Below are 18,833 nucleotides of genomic sequence, written 5' to 3'. Positions count from 1 at the left end.
GAAGTTAGTACGACCCTCTCCAACGTAGCGGTGCGATTTGGATGCTGGTCTACAGACCACGAGCCGTACTTGATTCGGAGTACCGACCTACGCCACCTCTTAATGTATTCGCCGGCCGAAGTGGCCGCGCGGTTCTGGCGCTGCAGTCTGGAACCGCGAGACCGCTGCGGTCGCAGGTTCGAATCCTGCCTCGGGCATGGATGTGTGTGATGTCCTTAGGTTAGTTAGGTTTAACTAGTTCTAAGTTCTAGGGGACTAATGACCTCAGCAGTTGAGTCCCATAGTGCTCAGAGCCATTTTTCTTAATGTATTCCTGCAAAATGCAATAGGCGGTTGAAAGTACATCGAGGAGAAGAGAAAAGCAATTGGCATGTACTCAATAACAGATTACCTCTGGGGTCCGTTCTTGCTCCACTGTTATTCGACCTCTACACAGCTGACCTGCCGAATTTGACCTGCCGAAAGTTTCAATATGCAGATGACCTGGCAATTTCATATCAGAGTGAAGAACTTTCTGAATGTGAAGACTTAACAAACAGCCTTACTAAACTTTATGAATATTCTGAGACATGGCGACTGAGACCAAATGTTTCTAAAACCGAGATAAGCCTGTTCCACCTCTCTAATCGCCTATCATCAGCAAAGATCAGTCCACCGTTCGGCCCTAAATACCTGCGAGTCACTCTGGACAGAACAAAAAACACCTTTCCGACTTGGCCAAGAAGATACGAACACGAGTGAACCTTGTGAGAAAGCTGGCAGGCAGTACACGGGGAGAAACCACATCAGTTTTCCGAGGAGCATCCCTTGCACTAGTATACTCTGCAGCACAATACTGTGCACCAGTTCGGTTCCGAAGCGCCCACGTAGTGAAAGTGGACGTCCAACTGAACTCAGCTATGAGAGTAATTAGTGGTACAGTCCGGTCTACGCCTACTTCCTGGCTACCAGTGCTTTCAAACATCTGTCCTCCAGACCTCCGTCGAAAGGCTGCTCTTTACAACCTCTGTCAGCAAGTTTCTGAAAACAACTCGATCCCTCTTCATGATAATTTGCTATCACTGCCCAGGAAACGCCTCAAATCTAGAACACCAGTATACGAAATGAGATTCCAAATGCTACCCACAGGATTCGAGCAGGACGCAGAGTGCAAACGCGAGTGGCAAGCTAAAAGAACGTGAAACAATGAACTTGTAGACAATCCGACAGTTCCAGTTTCAGGCTTCCACCAACCGAGGGAAGTGTGGGCGCAGTTAAACAGATACCGGACTGAAGAGGGTACGTGCAAATACAACATGCACAAGTGCGGCTTTTCAAGTGACAGTGTGTGTACTGCGGTGACACCCAAACAATGAGCCACATTGTGAATGAGTGTCCAATCAGACGCTTCCCTGGTGGCATTGAGAAGCTCAATCAAGCATCCCACGAGACACTCCGCTTTATCGAGTCCATCAACTTACCAGTATAGTCTGAGCCGTTTTAAAACTTGTCTACTACATATAATTTCACATGTTCATTTTTATATATATTTCTTTGTTTTGCTAAATGTGTATTACTATAATTGATGCATACGATAATAATAAGCGTGCCTTTCACCCGGTGCACGTTTGACAAGTTGAGGAGTTAGCGGAAAGTGAAGGACAGGGACAAGTGGTCGTCTTCCCGTACTTCAATGTTGTTTCTTCAAAAGTAGGAAAGTTAGTAAGAAAACCTAAAGTCAAGTGCGTTTTCTGTCCATGAACGAAATCCAGAGGTCTTCTTAGTCTCAGTGAACGACAATCTACGCGTGAAAAGGCGTGGTGCTCATAAAATCCCTATACCTCTCGAAACTAATACATCGGATAAACTTGACACGTCGTGGAAGATTGTCCGATGTCTTGTCTTCCACTGAAACTGAAACAGAGCCACTGGAACTCACTTCAGCTGTTACAAAACTTTCTTTGTCCTCGTTAAAGAGGTGGCAAATGCAAAAGGGTAGGGATGTATTAGTAGTAGGAAGATGGTGGCACAAGGACACTGTCGATATCAAATTAACATTACATTAATTACATTGATAAACTAATCACCCACAACCCACCTCCACCTCAGTCTCTGCCCTGCTCCCTCCCCCTCCACACCTCTTCTCCACCCCATCCCACCTCCTACCCTACTGGCAGGAATTTCGAATTTTGGCAGGAATTTCGAATTTTCGTAGAAATTTCGAATTTTCGTGGGAATTTCGAATTTTCGTGGGAATTTTCTTTGTCCCACAGCCGTGCTGACGTCCAACCCCACTCCCACCCGGGAATTGCCGGGAAATTAAGAATGGCGGTTCCCTTTCTGGGGCTCTAATCCCGATTGTTCTAGAAGGAAAGCCCAAGTCCACCCTTCGACACGTGGAAACTGTCCAGACGTAGGAGAGGAAGGTTGGTTTAGTGTACTTTATTGATTTTGGTTGGGAAAGTGAAGTAATGATTGGTCCAAATATCGCAATTAATCATAAAGTTCGGTCCTAATTCCACAACTTTATTCATAACGCTACACAAGGAGTGTCCAAAATCGCAAAATTAACACTGACATACAATTGATGTTATCCAGCTGGGAAAAATTTGCACAATACCATTCGAAACTAGTGGAAGACGTACTCAAAGTCTAACCTTCACTTACAAGTGGTTAGGAAAAAGGATGTAGTGCAAGATACTGTCTTTATTTTTCGTGGGAATTGCGTTCAACTGACGGGTTGCTGGTGTTGGACACAGGAGAGTTTAAGCACACAGCTGAAGACTGTGTCTGCCGCCGTTTGACGTCAGCGTTCACTACGGATGCCTCCGCCTGCATTCCTCGATAATCACCCTGCAGCCCAGGTAATGTAAGTCGATACACGCTACCACAAAAATGCTCATGGAAAATGCTTCAGTGTTCTAATTACACATCGAAATTGTCACGAAGAAAAACAACACGCTTAAACAATGGGTCACAATGCGACACGTGTATTGGGGATTGGGAAAATGTCACTGCAATAACACAACTACTGCAAAAACCGACCCCAGAAGATTGCATCACGTGAGAGGAGCGGTAGTTGCAGCCTCGCCCTCCTTGATGGGCGCTCACGAGCTAACCATCTCAGGGGCAGTCCCCCCTACCACCTCTCATCCCTCCCTCTCCTCACCATAGGTAGGGATAAGACCTGTGTGATCTTGCTGCTGGTGGTCCACAAAGAGATCCTTCTTGCGGCATTGATATACCGCCTCCAGTCTACGGAAATCAGTCACAGGTTGACAAAAGGGAAGAACAGGATGCATCATGCAATATGTTAAACGTATTTCTCGGAAAGACTGGACCCCTCTGGAAGAACGACAAAGTTCGCGAGGACTCCCCAAATAGCTTTTTCAAACGTCCACTGCTTGGAGAACAGGCAGCTGTCACCGCCTCTGGCGTCACACCATGTCTGGGAGGAGAATCTTCAGTCCACTGTGGCATACCGCCCCCGCGCCCTCTCACCCCCACTGGCGGACGAGTGCAGCACCAGGTCTGCCTTGAGTTGACCATCCAGGCATCGGCCCTTTGTCAACACAAGAGAATGCATCATCAACTAAACAATGTGAGATAATTGACGGCTACCCCAAGTGCAACTTACTTGTTCATCTAGAATGTAGCCGCACTGCGCAGCCCCCGGCCACACCTGGTCGGAGAGCGGCTGCATTGGCGACTGTACACGGTAGACATGCCCCCAATGCCTCCAGCAGGCAGCCGCTCTGCGCTGGGGAACACTTTTATTTAACGTCAAAGCATCTCTTATTAGTGAGCATCTAGTAAAAAGAAAAATACAACTGTGACGATAATAAATGTCGTCTTTCTACGAAAATAGGCGCAGTCCAATTTCTTTTAGCTTTGTGAGCAAAATCGGTATAGTTTTTACGTTCGACAGTAGGACACAATTCGCATCTCTCTCTTCACCCCACATCCCGTTATTTTACGACATACAACGAAGTGCAAAGAAAAAAGAAAATTACAGCATCGCCGCCATTTACAGATGACCAAATTGCAGAGATCGAGCTACACACCTCCTATATGTACTGACCCTGTGTAAAATCTAAAACGACTTCAACTATTTTCCCGCAAAAACTACAGTCACTGCAGAGTGTCCTCATTATTTTCAAACCATCATCGAAGTAAAGAAAAAGCATGAATTTAAACTCTGACGGAAAAACATCTACATTAGGCGATTTCTTTCGGTTTGATGGGCAAATTACGTGGTTTCAGAGCGCCCCTCAGGTTCAAATCAGTTTCTGTAAATAAACTTTCATACATGTGTGTATTACAAACATTCCCGAAACCTGAAATAACATTACAGACTACAGCCTTTCATGTCATTTGCTCACTCATCGCAAAGAACACAATCATTTTACGTTCGTCAACAAAAAACTACAATTCAGGAGGATGCTGTTTTTTGCACACTATGGGAGGTCCCGTTTTACCAATTACACCGACGTTTACGAAACAGTTCATGAGAAACTTCCTGGCAGATTAAAACTGTGTGCCCGACCGAGACTCGAACTCGGGACTTTTGCCTTTCGCGGGCAAGTGCTCTACCATCTGAGCTACCGAAACATCCCCCTTGCTGTGGCTAAGCCATGTCTCCGCTATATCCTTTCTTTCAGGAGTGCTAGTTCTGCAAGGTTCGCAGAAGAGCTTCTGTAAAGTTTGGAAGGTAGGAGACGAGATACTGGCAGAAGTAAAGCTGTGAGTACCGGGCGTGAGTCGTGCTTCGGTAGCTCAGATGGTAGAGCATTTGCCCGCGAAAGGCAAAGGTCCCGAGTTCGAGTCTCGGTCGGGCACACAGTTTTAATCTGCCAGGAAGTTTCATATCAGCGCACACTCCGCTGCAGGGTGAATATCTCATTCTGGAGTTCATGAGAGTCTGTCTTGTAATAGAACCTTGTATAAGATTTTACAGCGTCTCTGGCTTCTGATACACCGAAAATAAATGCCATCTGCATCATTACCGTTGACATATTTGCTCCATATCTCCTCTCTACCGACCCGTCTGTAAAGTTTTTGTCATCCAGCAGCCAATAATATGCAATAGTGGCAGATTCGTGCGTCCTAGTTTTGTAAGCAGTTTGATTATCACAGCCTGTTAAATGCAATCTACTCGCATGTTGGGAAAAACACTATCACTTCTAGGCTCCACAACAAGCTATAATTCAAGTGTTGCCTACTTTATAATTAGAGGTTATGCTGCATGAAATAACACCTGTTTTAGACACAGAATCGTGACGATAATAATAAAAGCAGTCATGATTGCATGAGAATAGATACTGCCGATTTCTATTAGTTTTATGAACAAAATCGGTACAGTACTGCATCCAAACTTTAAACAGTTATACAATTTCTTCTAATAGAAGCTCCTATAAGATTTTATCACATCTCTGTCTTCCCATATATCGAAAAAATATCATCTGTGTGTCGATACTGAGCATATCACGTATACATGTATCGATCCATTGGAGCAGGTGGCCAGTGGCTGAAGCCGCTTGCACAGACCTGCATAAAGTTTTGTCACCTGTACTGCAGGAAGACCATATCCAACAGACTATCAATCACAAGAGGAGGTTCCTCCATCATTCCTTCATAAGCAGTCTAATACATTGTTTTTTCAGCTATAACTCATCCAAGTAGTGCACGACTGTAGCTTTGTACACCACCATACACTTAGTTTTTCTACCATGACTTTGAGATCTGTGTCAGATTCTAAACCAACATTAACGCATTTCGATCCATTGGCTCTCACAGAAAGCCGAGCATCACATGATATAAACTGTTCAGCTCCCATAACACACAGGCTGGTAGAAATAAAACACAGAGGCAATGTTTCTCGTTGACAAAAACGTGGAAGACATCGCAACATATGGCAACTGGAAGAGTTTGCGGCACTGTAGGGCGTTTCCAACACATATCTGAAGGTGATGACTGATACAGTTATCTCATCTCCCACAGTGACGGGATAGAAGATGTCTCGATGTTCTGTTTCCAAGAGCACTGTTTTCCTTATTTCGCAGTCATGCATATGATTACTGTTCCAGTGTTAACCATCGCCGGAAGGTGTTGTTCATAACATGTATGGGGTAGTAGAAATAAAAAGAGATACTGTTATCTTAGTGGTGAAAAAATGTATAGGGCATCGAACCATATGTAAATAGGACAAGTCTGCAGCATTGAGGAATGCTTCCAAACAGCTGTCTGAAGGTTATGACCTCTACATTTAATCCCATGCTCCCCAGTGACAAGTAGCAGATATCCAATATTCCACCAAGGCTCTCTCCATCTCAACCAAGGGATGTCAGTCAATCATTATGTGGTATGAACAGTGTACCAGTGGATGGATAGAATGGGAAAGATATACCATTGATATGGGATGATGTACTGTGATATGCACCAAAGTTGATAGCGTGATCAATTTTAGCAACTTCACCAGTTATTCCGTAATTTCAGCACCAGCAAATGACACACAAGAATGTTTCCCAATTTCTGAATCATCTCTAAACCACTTCTCTACTACTTTGCAAGTACCATATACTAGACTGAGAATCCAGATAGATGACTGTGCAGTACGTCCATTCTGTCATATACACCAAAGAATACCAGTTTTTTCCGTAATTTAAGCTGATCTATCTGATGACTGTCCAGTATGTCCATTCAGTCATATACATCATATACTAGATTGTGAATGCAGATGCATGACTGTGCAGCATATCCATTCAGTCATATACACCAAAATATACCAGACGGTGTCCTATACTGATGCACTTTGGTTATCTATTTCCAGCACACCAATCATAGTGCAGAATTAACATTACGACTGGCCATCTTTCCTGTGTGGATAGGCGTCACTGAATATTCTCACATTCACAGGATAAAGTTGGAGACTGACAGATCCCTCCCACATTGTCCTTGACAAATCATCCCTGTAACACGGTCGCCAATTTAATCCGGAACTGACCAGAAGTATGAGAGTGCTAAACCCACTACATTCCATGTCTCGTTAAGGAACGGGGTGAGCACAAGATCTCTCTAGCTGCTTGCGTGTCAAGGAGGATAGCACCTCCTATCGGTGTATAGTAGACATGAGAGTGTTGTGGTGATATAACAGATGGTTAAGAAGAAATGTGCGGTTTATACATGATGGAGCTCCAGACGGATGGAGTTTGAAACATTTCACGACAATCAACTGTGCTATCAATTCTGAAATATTATTCCACTGTCTGGAGTCAGTAGCAGGAAGGTACCGGCATGAGGTAAATGATTGTTGAGCATAATCACACACTCCTACAGCTACAAAGTTCTGCACCCAAAAATGCTATATTGTTAAAGCCATATGGTTTCTGAAGTATTAGTCGCGTGGAATGCAACGCTCTTAGTACTCCTTGTCCGATATAAGTGTTTGTATGAATGCAGATGTAATCACTCCCAAGGAAATGATGAAAATATAATAGTTTTTGCAACAAATGGACGCAACAGCTTCACAATCAGACGGTTTCTCCGTGCTATTTCAAAACATACGTTTTTAACGTTTTTGAAGTTGCGTTTCGTTTTGGAAGTCATGACTAGTGAGTTTCTTTGTTGTAACATAGTTCACACCCGTTTATTTGTCGTTTCCATTTCTGTGAGATGTCTATGTGATATCTCGTGTGCTCATATTTACTTGTGACTTATATATTATGACAACTGCCAGGACTGCAGAAAGAGAATACTCATTTTACTGACCGGACAGACAGTTCATAATGTTGTGGAAAAAAATGCACGAGCGAGTTTTCAACACAGCTCACAATCTTGGCAGTCCAACATGATGGCCACTTACCCACGACGCCGTTGCTGTTTCAGGCTGCTCTTTATTGCACTTATTGTCTTTGGACAGTTCAGTGTTTCTATTTTTTTTCTCAGTTCAGTACACCTTCTTCCTGTTTTCATGCTCGATCTGTGTTTAGTTTTTGACGGGCTTTTCACTGGGCCATCTTACCACTAGATCTGGGAGGAGCGCGATGGGGAGTTTCCCTTGTCAACATAAGCCTGATACCCGACTACAATAGCCGAGCAAACCAGCCATAGAAGAATACTGCCTTGGTACAGACCATCCTGTGAACGGAACAACAAGACTGTTCTGACATGCACTTTCAGCTCTTGGGATAGTATTATTAAGGAAGCAGTTGGAATTAAATTAGCAAGTAATCTTTGGAATCCAGCTCTCTCCCTTAACAAAAACAGAGGGACAAGGCAAATGCTGCCATGCTGCCTCACCCACTGATTGCTAATACTACTGCCGGTAACACCCTGCGCCTGCCATCATAGCGCTACACGTTTTAGTTGGACTGTGACGTCATTGACCCGGTGCCAGTATTCCATGTCTCGGATTCTGAGATCACATAGTTGGGCCAGTAAGCCCTAGTCACCATGTTCGATCACCGCCATGTATTTCAGGTGAGAAATCTTGGATTCTGAAGCCATACTAAGGTTGCGAAAGTATTCCAGGCCTCAGACTGTGACTTCATAGAACCAGGGCCAGTATTTCAAGTCAGACATCATGACAATGCGTTGTCTTGCATTTCCCGCCAATTATACTTAGGAAAACAGCCCTGCTTCCACTGGAAACACACTTGCGAAATTGGGCTAGTTTTTGAATTTCCCGCCACTTTATACTTACTGGGTGGGGAAACCGCATAACGTCATCGATGACACACTTTGGCGACCGAATGCTCCGTATATGTCTAGTAATAATAACGTCAGTCTTTTTGCAGATGACGCAGTAATCTAGAATGAAGTGCTGTCTGAAAGAAGCTGCATAAATGTGCAGCCAGATATTGATAGGATTTCAATATGGTGCTAAGACTGCCAACTTGTTTTTAAGTGTTCAGAAATGAAAAACTGCGCACTTCTTAAAACGAAAAGACGTTGTATGCTATGACCACACTGTCACTTAGCCACAGTTCATTCGGCCATCTCAAACAAACATCTGGTAACACTTTATAGGGGTATGAAATGGCGTGATGACACGGGATCAGTCGTGGATAAAATTGGTGACAGACTTCGGTTCATTAGCAGAATACTGGCTGGGCGAATGCAGTCAGTCTACGGAGGAGACTGCTTAAAAATCACTCGTGCGACCATGTGTCGAACAGTGCTCAAGCGTGTGGGATCCGCACCAGATAGGACCAACAGGCGCTGTAATCAGAGAAGGGCACAGGTTTGCTTGACCTGTGGGAGAGTGTCACAGAAGTGAACTGGCAGACTCTTGAAGACAGTTGTAAACTGTCCCGAGAAACCCTACTCACAAAGTTTCAAGAACCACCTTTCAATGACGACTCTAGGAATATACCACAGCCGCCTACATATCGCTCCCACAGGGATCGTGAGTATAAGATTGGAATAATTACTTCACCAACGGAGGCATTTAGACAATTGTTCTTCCCTTGCTCCATTCTTGAATGATTGAGGAGAAAGCCTAAGAACTGGTGCAATGATACGTACGCTCTGCCATGGACTCCACAGAGGTTTGGCGAGTATAAATGTATATGTAGAGGTGGATGTGGATGTGCTGAACATGAACGACACATACGTCTGGACCAACCACAGAAAACTCCTGTGACCGAACATTCTCTCAGGGTAGAAGGTGGACTAAAAGAATAACAAAACTCTCTCGTTGAGGTCTTCCTAGTGGGACAGCGTAATTGATGAAGCCGTGGAAATCTTGTGAACAGAGTCACAACGTTCAAACTCAGAACAGCATGGGATCCAGCAGTGGAAACACTGAAGTCCCAACGAGCACAAGGGAGAAATGTTGGTTATACGAGGGACGACACCTGACTGGCGGCACAAATATTGGGGTGACAGCGGAGCAGTCGGTCGCAGGTGGCGTACCGGTCTCTTACCTGCTGCCGCTCAGGAAATCTACGCTATTGCCCAGTCATGCTCAGCAGTGTATTCGACGCCACACCAGATACCGCCCATTTGAGCCTATGAAGTGTTGTGAGGATAACACAACAACATTTGACGTTTCGTCCGAGAACCATATATACAACTAGTCCGTCGGGAAACCTTTAAGCAACACAAGATTAGAGTAATTAGAATAGGACCGACCCTTTTACGAAGTCATTTTCTCGCGATCCGTACGCGACGGGTACGAGAAGGAACCACAACGTACGGTACAGTGCCAATCACGGTCTGCAATGCGCTTCACAGTGGTTTGCAGAGTATGTACATGGGCCGTCCGCTCTGGCCGTGCGGTTCTAGGCGCTTCAGCCTGGAACCGCGCTACCGCTACGGTCGCAGGTTCGAACCCTGCCTCGGGCATGGATGTGTGTGATGTCCTTAGGTTAGTTAGGTTTAAGTAGTTCTACGTTCTAGGTGACTGATGACCTCAGATGTTAGGTCCCATAGTGCTCAGAGCCATTTGAGCCATTTTTTAGTATGTACTGGAGGGCTTGGACAAAATTATGGAGACTCCGCGAGAAATAGGTGATTGATCGTGAATGTAAATGCTACCTGAGCCTGCAAGCTGTATTCGCCTACGAAGTGCACCTATGCAGCCTCCTCCGTACGCTGTACCTGTCAGTCGTGATCAGAGTGTGATTTATGCCGGGGCTCAGTGAATACGAACGTGGGTTTATTGTTGGGGCTCTCGTTTGGTGGGCACTTTCGTAGCCCAGGTAGCACAAGTATTCCGTGTTCTACGAGCCTTCCTATCGAAGATTTATACTGCATACAGGAAGAGCGGAAGCACGTCACCCACTGCATCAGAATGCGGACGAAAGTGGGTGTGAATGATAGTGACAGACAGTCAATGAATCGGATTGTGATGAAAAATAAGAGGACGGCAGCTACAAAATTCACTGCAGAACTGCATGTCGCACTCACAGATCAGGCCAGCATCAAGGCAACACGAAAGGGGCTCCATACGTAGGGAACTGCAGGACGATCTCGAATTCCAAAACCACTCATCAGAAATGCAGACGACCGTAGCAGGAAATCTTGATGTCAAAGTCATAAAACCTGAACTGTGGAGCAATTGAAGAAAGTCATTTGCTTCTGGCCTAGTTTACATTCCAAAAGTGGAACGTAGCGAGGGTTCGATCACGATTTGGGCAGCCATGTCGTGGGATTAAATGGGCCCTTTGGTTACTCTGCAAGGTCACATTACTGAAAAAGATTATGCTATCAGTTTGGCTGATCATCTCCAATGTTTGTTTCCCAATGGCGATAGTCTGCTCCAAGAAGACAGGTCACCTCCTCACAGAGTTCGCATCGCTCCACGACTGGTTTTGTGAGCGTCTCCCATGGTCACCACAGACAACAGATCTCAATGTAATTGGACCTTTGTGGTCTACTTTGGAGAGAAGCGTGCATGATCGCTATACACCATCATCGTTCCCTGAATTTGCAGGAAGAATAGAACCATATTCCGTTGAAAATCATGCAGGACCTGTATCTATCCATTCCGAGACGGCTAGAAGCTGTTATGAATGGCAACCGTTGTCCTAAAGCTTATTAGACAAGGTAATGTGTTGTATTTTTCTTGTTTCCACTTTTTTGTCCACCCCCTCATCCCCCATCATATACCAGGTGGTTATAATTAAAATGCAACTACTCACAGAGGTCCAGTGCGAGCTGTAATTATCGTATGGTAGCGAAACTAGAAAGGTATTCTAATTAAGCTGGAAAATAATTAGCTCCAATTTTGTCCACCGAGTTCGAATATGACCCTGTGAATGCAAGAAAGATCTATAGAAATGTTTCCATGTATAATGGATTAGGAAAATGTCAAAAAATGAGAAACTCGTAAGGTGCAGACAATTCTCGTGACACTGCACGAGCAGCACCACTATCCGGGGCGGGTGCTGCACGGTCAGGATGGGACGCCTTCCTCTTTCAGGCAACACGCAAAATTTTCGAATTTCATTAGCGTCATCTTTAAACCATTTAACGAAATCGGACATCTCCTGAGACCTTACAGGCGGCGTTGCTCTCTCGATAGCCACACTGTTCATCCGCGTCACGGCTTGTCAAATGACAGGCTGCGTGTCATGTCGTCACACAAACAGTGCACAGCGGCAGATTTATGCCTGCTCGCTAAAACTGGAAGTAATTTTTTTTTCTAGTGTAAATCGGCTCCACATTAACGCGAAATTATATCTACCAAGTTCCGCTCCGATGTGATGATTACAGCCGATACTGGGCCCCCGCTAGTAGCTGCACTTTAATTATAACCATATGGTAGTTACAAATACTATTGTTGTTATTATTAAAGTCATAGGCATGTGTCACAGGTTGGATGTGAGGTGTGAGAACCAGTTATGTTTTGGAGAGTGAGTGGAGATACCGTAAGAAGTAACAAACCACGAATCCCCCTTCTACCCAAACAGTAATCTGTCTTCAGAAGTTTGATGTTTTGTCAGGAGTCGTTAGGCACGTGCGCTGTCAGGGAAAGTCCTATCGTGACTGTGCTTAGCCCAGAGGAAGGTAGCAGGTGGAAAGTTACAGGTGGCAGGCGGCAGTACCTGGAGCAGACTGAAGAGTGTCCTGGTGGGGAAGTCGAGCGGGCACAGTTGGTTGAAGACGAGGTGCGCCTTGCGGCCCAGCAGCCCGACGAGGAAGCGCACGACGACCACGGTGGGCGAGTCGGCGGCAGCCGCGGGGGTGGCGGGGGCGGCGGGAGCGGAGGCGGCCAGGCCGGGCAGCTCGTCCAGCTCGCGCCGCAGGATGTTGGCGTAGTGCACCACGGACGACAGGTAGTAGGCGGCCAGGAAGTCGGCCAGGCTGCGCGCCAGCGGCGTGTAGTGGTCGGGGCGCTGGCCCAGCGTCATGCCGCGCCGCAGGAACCCCATCTCCAGCACCTGCCGCGACAACACCACAGTGTCCAGTCGCCGCCCACAACACTGTCTGAGTCTTCTACCGTACTTACTTCTAGCTATTTCTTGCATTTTAGAGGGGAATAGCTGCACCAAAATTCAGCGCAAATATATACCGGGTCATCAAAAAGTCAGTATAAATTTGAAAACTGAATAAATCACGGAATAATGTAGATAGAGGCACAAATAGACACACATGCTTGGAATGACATGGAGTTTTATTAGAACAAAAAAAAATTCAAAAGTTCAAAAAATGTCCGGCAGATGGCGCTTCATCTGATCAGAATAGCAATAATTAGCATAACAAAGTAAGACAAAGCAAAGATGACGTTTTTACAGGAAATGCTCAATATGTCCACCATCATTCCTCAACAATAGATGTAGTCGAGGAATAATGTTGTGAATAGCAGTGTAAAGCATGTCCGGAGTTATGGTGAGGCATTGGCATCGGATGTTGTCTTTCAGCATCCCTAGAGATGTCGGTCGATCACGATAAACTTGCGACTTCAGGTAACCCCAAAGCCAATAATCGCACGGACTGAGGTCTGGGGACCTGGGAGGCCAAGCATTACAAAAGTGGCGGCTGAGCACACGATCATGACCAAACGACGCGCGCAAGAGATCTTTCACGCGTCTAGCAATATGCGGTGGAGCGCCATCCTGCATAAACATCGTACGTTCCAGCAGGTGTTTATCAGCCAGGTTGGGGATGATGCCATTCTGTAACATATCGGCGTACCTCTCACCCACCACGTAGCAGTTACAAAACCAGAATCACGCATTTCCTCGAAGAAAAAAGGCCCGATAACGGTAGATGTGGTAAATCCAACCCATACCGTGACTTTCTCGTCGTGCAATGGAGCTTCCACGACAGTTTTAGGATTTTCGATAGCCCAACTTATGCAGTTGTTTACGTTGACAGACCCTCGTAGCGTGAAATGAGCTTCGTCGGTCCACAACACGTTACTCAACCAATCTTCATCTTTTGAAACGCCCACACCGCAAATGCCTTCTGCTTCATTAAATCGCCAGGTAACAGTACATGATGCCGATGGATTTTGTACTGATAGCATCGTAGGGTACGCCTAAGTGCCTACCAAACAGTAGTGTATGGAATGCCGGTGCGACGTGCGACTGCACGAGCGCTGACTTCCCCGAGCATAGACGAACCCGCTACAGTCTCCATTTCTTCCTGAACTGTCTCAGCAGCATTACGCCTCGTGCTCGGTCTGCCACTACGGGGTCTATCGTCTAAACAACCCGTGGCTTCGAACTTCGATATCATTCTCGCCACAGCTGCATTTGTCAACGGACCTTTACCCGTTCGAACCCCTTCCTACGGCGATAGGATCGTAACGCTGAACTAGCACATTCCCCATTCTGATAATACAGCTTCACTAAAAGCGCCTTTTCAGGTAACGTCAACATGCTGCGACTGCTGGCGCATCTGATTCTCTCTCTCATTACAGCTGCTTTTATACACGATTGTCATGCGCAGTCACTGACGTTTTGCTGCCCAGCGCCATCTGTCGCACATTTTGTGAATTTTGTTTTTTTTGGTTCTAATAAAACCCCATCTCATTCCAAGCATGTGTGTCAATTTGTACCTCTCTATCTACATTATTCCGTGATTTATTCAGTTTTCAAATTTATACTAACTTTTTGATCACATACATGTATACACAATTTGGAAAAAAATACATACATGTATACACAATTTGAAAAAAAATGCGACAACCCTAAGGATTGTGTTCAGCGGACCAGGGATATGTGCATACTAAGGGGTTGTCATGACTAATGGACATTGGCGACCAAACGGCGCTCAGGAAGTCGGTCTGAGCACATTCAGTGATGTCTCTGCAGGCAGTAACTGTGTTGAATTTAGAGGTTAACAGTATTTCCCGCATTTATTCTAGGTTACAACCGTGGCCAACCGACTAGTACTTACGTTGAACGGCTTCAGCCATTCAAACGGATTTGTATTCTGAGCCTGCAAGAAGCTAAATGGGTGCATCGATGGGTTGCTGCACGTGTTGGGTGGGGTGCAATACATCGGTGGTGGGTCACTGCAGTCAGCAGCGGTCTGTGGAACATCCCCACACCTGTAGACCAGTAGACCTGTAGACAGACTCGTGTCACTATCGACGCATCGTACAAACAGCAATGATTGACCGAAGGCCATCCAGTGACGAAATCCAATCACCTGTTACTGAGAACCGTCAGCTTGCATCACGACAAAGAGCACGTGTACCGCTGTCCAGCTGCTGCTTACACTGTTAACACCGCCAAGCACTACTACTCTGGTGCCCCCGCGGAGAGTCGGCTGCAGAGTGGAACGACCCTCTTTTGTTTTTTTTTCTCTGTATGTGAGTGTGGACGTAGACGTGTATGGCAAACACGTGGGGATTGACCTTTTATAGACTGTATTCACTCACGACACTACTCGCGGTTACATTTGGCGTTTCAGAATTGTAAACTAAGCAGCGCCTGTTACATTTCTACAGCCATTTCTTCGACGGGAAGGTGACATGCTTCTTCACCAGGACAATATGGCCGCTGCTGCGACACATTATGCTCTTTGTGGTGTACGACAACTGCGCTGGCCAGCAATATCTCTGGATCTCTCTTCAATTTAACATGAATGGGAAATGATGAAGCGAGAAGTTACTCGTTCTCCAGGGCCTGCAAGAACCGTTGCCGAACTGCAACGAAAGGCGCAGGATGCTCGGGACAGTCTATTGCAGGGTACCAATCAGCAACTTTACAATCGTTTACATGCGAGAATACAAGCCTGTGTTGGCATCCCAAGGGAGTTACACTGTGTACGGATCAGACTGGGCAGCTTCCACTGTCACATGTATATAGCACTTGGTCTCAATTTGTTATTATATACTCCTAAAATCATAAACTACCTGTCACATCACTTGTCAACAAATTACCTTTTCCTTTAAGGTTTTGCACTATATCCCGGTAGTGTAGTTATACTTACGTGACTCTAGAGAAGATACCCGAAGGGGACAGCAGTTGGGCAGAGAGGTGTATTTACATATATGACGGACAGAGGGAGGATGCGAGGCGCGTCGCGGCCAGTCTCGAGTATGCCTTTAGGCGGTCTTCCCCGCTTGTTTAGGAAAATGTTGGGCTGGAACCCAACCACCACATCACAAAATATGATAGACAAACATTTAAATACCGTACACGATATGCCAATGTTTTGGAGGCACATGCCGATGTCCCCCTGGCGTTGTGGCGTGAAGAACCGCTCGGCAAGGCTTTACGTCAGGAGTACATCACAGATGACCTGAATCCTTAGGTAGTAGCCTGGTCCCATCTACCAGCAGGACAATGCTCGCCAACACTTAATATGTGTACTTGATGAGCAACACGTCTCCATCTGTGCCCCACACAACACGTGCAACACCAGTCTGGATGTCGACTCGACTCATTCTGCATGTCGATACCAAGAATGGCATCAGCCTTTTACAACAGTACTAGACCGACATCTTTCAGGAGAGAACACAAAAGCTGTGTGAAAACGACCTAATCGAAGCAGTGTGTGTCTCGCGACAGTACTGGTGCGTGCTCTTAAATTGCGTCACAAAACAGTTAGTTCTAGATGAGGAAAACCAACTACAGCGTACAAGTGTGATGACACACACACACACACACACACACACACAAACACACACAATTTGGCAAACGACCAACTTTATCTGAAATATTAACTGATAATGTCTTAGGGTCGAGCTGTGTGCCCCCTATTTTCATAACAAGCAGCTGCACTTGCTGCAAAATTGTTTAAACTCGTTAACTTCCAGTCTAAATTATCTACATTTCAGCACGTTACGTGAAAGTAAATAAAATAAAACTAGAAATAAATAAAATATTAATGAAATAGTAAAAACAGCTATATTTTTTCCAATATTTGATTCTAGACAACATCTGGGGATTCAGATTGAGTGAACTGATGAGTCATTCCTCAGGAAAAACACGTAAATAATTAAAGTGGCTCTCCTGCAAATACACGTATAAATATGAAGAAAAATAACATTCATAGTAGATTTCAGTTAAGACGGCGTATCTGTATATTTAAGTGGTAGCAGCACGTGCTGGGCCAGCACCGACGTCAAAGCCATTCCAGTGCCGCCGTCCAGAACATCGAGGGCCATTTACGACAGCTGTGGGAGAGGATACGACAGCTACATGCCACCCTTCCCAACAGAATCAAGCTTGTATGCAAGGCAAAGGAGATTCAACGTCTTGCTGACACGTGGGCTCAATCTGCCAATGTCTTCGTAAATTTGACAAATTTTGTCATATCTGAAATGACATCGCATATTTTTACAACCTTCCATTTCCTCCCGCCGTTCTGGATGCTTCACTTTTGTCGCCAGGCAGAGGAGTCAAATTTTTACAGTTCATTTCGTACACATTCTGTCAGTCTTTGGCTCATATTATTTATAAGTGTTCATTTGCAAGTCCTCAGCAGCAATACTTCTTCCTCATAGTTGCTAATAATATAATGGTACAAGCCTGCATGTGGAAGACACGTAGCAATGGAGTCTGTGCGACTCTATGCTTGAGATAGCAATAGACACTGCCTATTATTAGCAAAATTACAAGTGTCGTTGACGTGTAGGTTCCCCACGTGATGTTTCTGTACTGATATTCGCTAAACTACTGTGTTATAAGCTCAACTATTTGCTGTATCGAATTACGACCATTCTGTCCAGTGAGGCGTGAAATATTGAGTCGAAGGAAGCGTTCAGATAGGTCAGGTTTTCTCCAGGAAAAATTTCGAAGGGAAAGTCGGGTAAGTAGAGTAGTGAAAAGGTGGTATTTAAGGATGTGATTTTGGTAATGGTGCCGGATAGCTGGAGGGAGGGATGGATATGTCACAACGAATGCCACTGATTATTAGATTTTGCCGTTAGAGCTATATCCGTTGCGTGTTACTTAACCGTCCCCAGGTGTAGCACCTGCAGATGACAACTGCCAGTTCTGCCACCGAGAAAAGGAAATGTGAGCCTACCCTTTCAAAGTGTTCGTTTTCACCTGTAATCAGTTTCTAAGGACAATAATCTGCAGGTTTCTGTGTGTTTCTGTCTCATGACCTTGCGACCACACACATCAAGTCTGTAGGACATACCTGTGACTGAGTCGGCTTCTCACTGTAGCAACTCTGTGGTGGAAAATAATTTTTAGGATTTCAAGTTTGGCACAAATAATATGTAACATACCCTCAGTCGCACGAAATTCTCCAGAAGCGTACACACCCATGGAACAGGATAGAGATAGATGACAAAGCACTTTATAAGTCAACCCATGGCCTCAAGGCATTACCAACAGGAGTAATTCATTCATTCCACCAGGTGTACCGTTGATCTCTTCCCCACCGCTGCCCTCCTTTTGAAGCAGCTGTCGGCAGTTCAGGCAGGCCTCTCGGGCCACTGGACTGTTGCGGCACAGAATAGCTCGGTTTCCAAGTTGTAAAACAATAACTGAGTTCAGCCACCGTGACGTAAGATTGGCTGGCTGCGCCACGATTAGCGCGGGCCAGGAAGCAGGGTGATGCAAGACAGAAGACAGGCCGGCAGCACAGTCTGACAGTGTGCAACTCTGCAGCAGCTGAGTGAGAGGGAGCGCACGCAGCGGGAAAACAGAGAAGGACAGCAGTGGAATGACACAAGAAGCAATAGCCACGGCTAGGGACAACACTCATAGACCAATTTAAGTAGCTGCTAAGAGAGGTAAGGGTGGAAGAACAACGAGGCCACATGTAGTCATCGCTAGTAAAGCGCACCTCACAGAACTCTTTAAATACCGGAGCCCCAACTCGAAGTAGATGACAACAGTTCAGGTCAATGGGAACGATGGAGCCCCTGTCGACGACATTCCGTTCCGTGAGCACGTTGTTTTAGTAATTCCTGTCTCAGATCAACCAGCACGGTA

At 45.6% G+C, this 18,833-nt stretch overlaps 1 protein-coding gene across 1 annotated transcript in view; it reads right to left on the bottom strand.

Annotated features, from left to right (window-relative positions):
• Nucleotides 1-18,833, bottom strand: part of LOC126259520 (uncharacterized) — a 171,208-nt gene that overhangs the window by 89,987 nt on the left and 62,388 nt on the right. Inside the window, exon 5 of the mRNA XM_049956379.1 lies at nt 12,531-12,866. Within this exon, the coding sequence (XP_049812336.1) occupies nt 12,531-12,866 (336 nt within the window). The remainder of the gene's footprint in view (nt 1-12,530; nt 12,867-18,833) is intronic.

The sequence above is a fragment of the Schistocerca nitens genome, chromosome 5 (assembly GCF_023898315.1).
Source record: "Schistocerca nitens isolate TAMUIC-IGC-003100 chromosome 5, iqSchNite1.1, whole genome shotgun sequence".
NCBI classification, from domain to species: domain Eukaryota; kingdom Metazoa; phylum Arthropoda; class Insecta; order Orthoptera; family Acrididae; genus Schistocerca; species Schistocerca nitens.
Note: the sequence above shows the minus strand (reverse complement) of the source record. Positions and strands in the feature narration are given on the sequence as shown.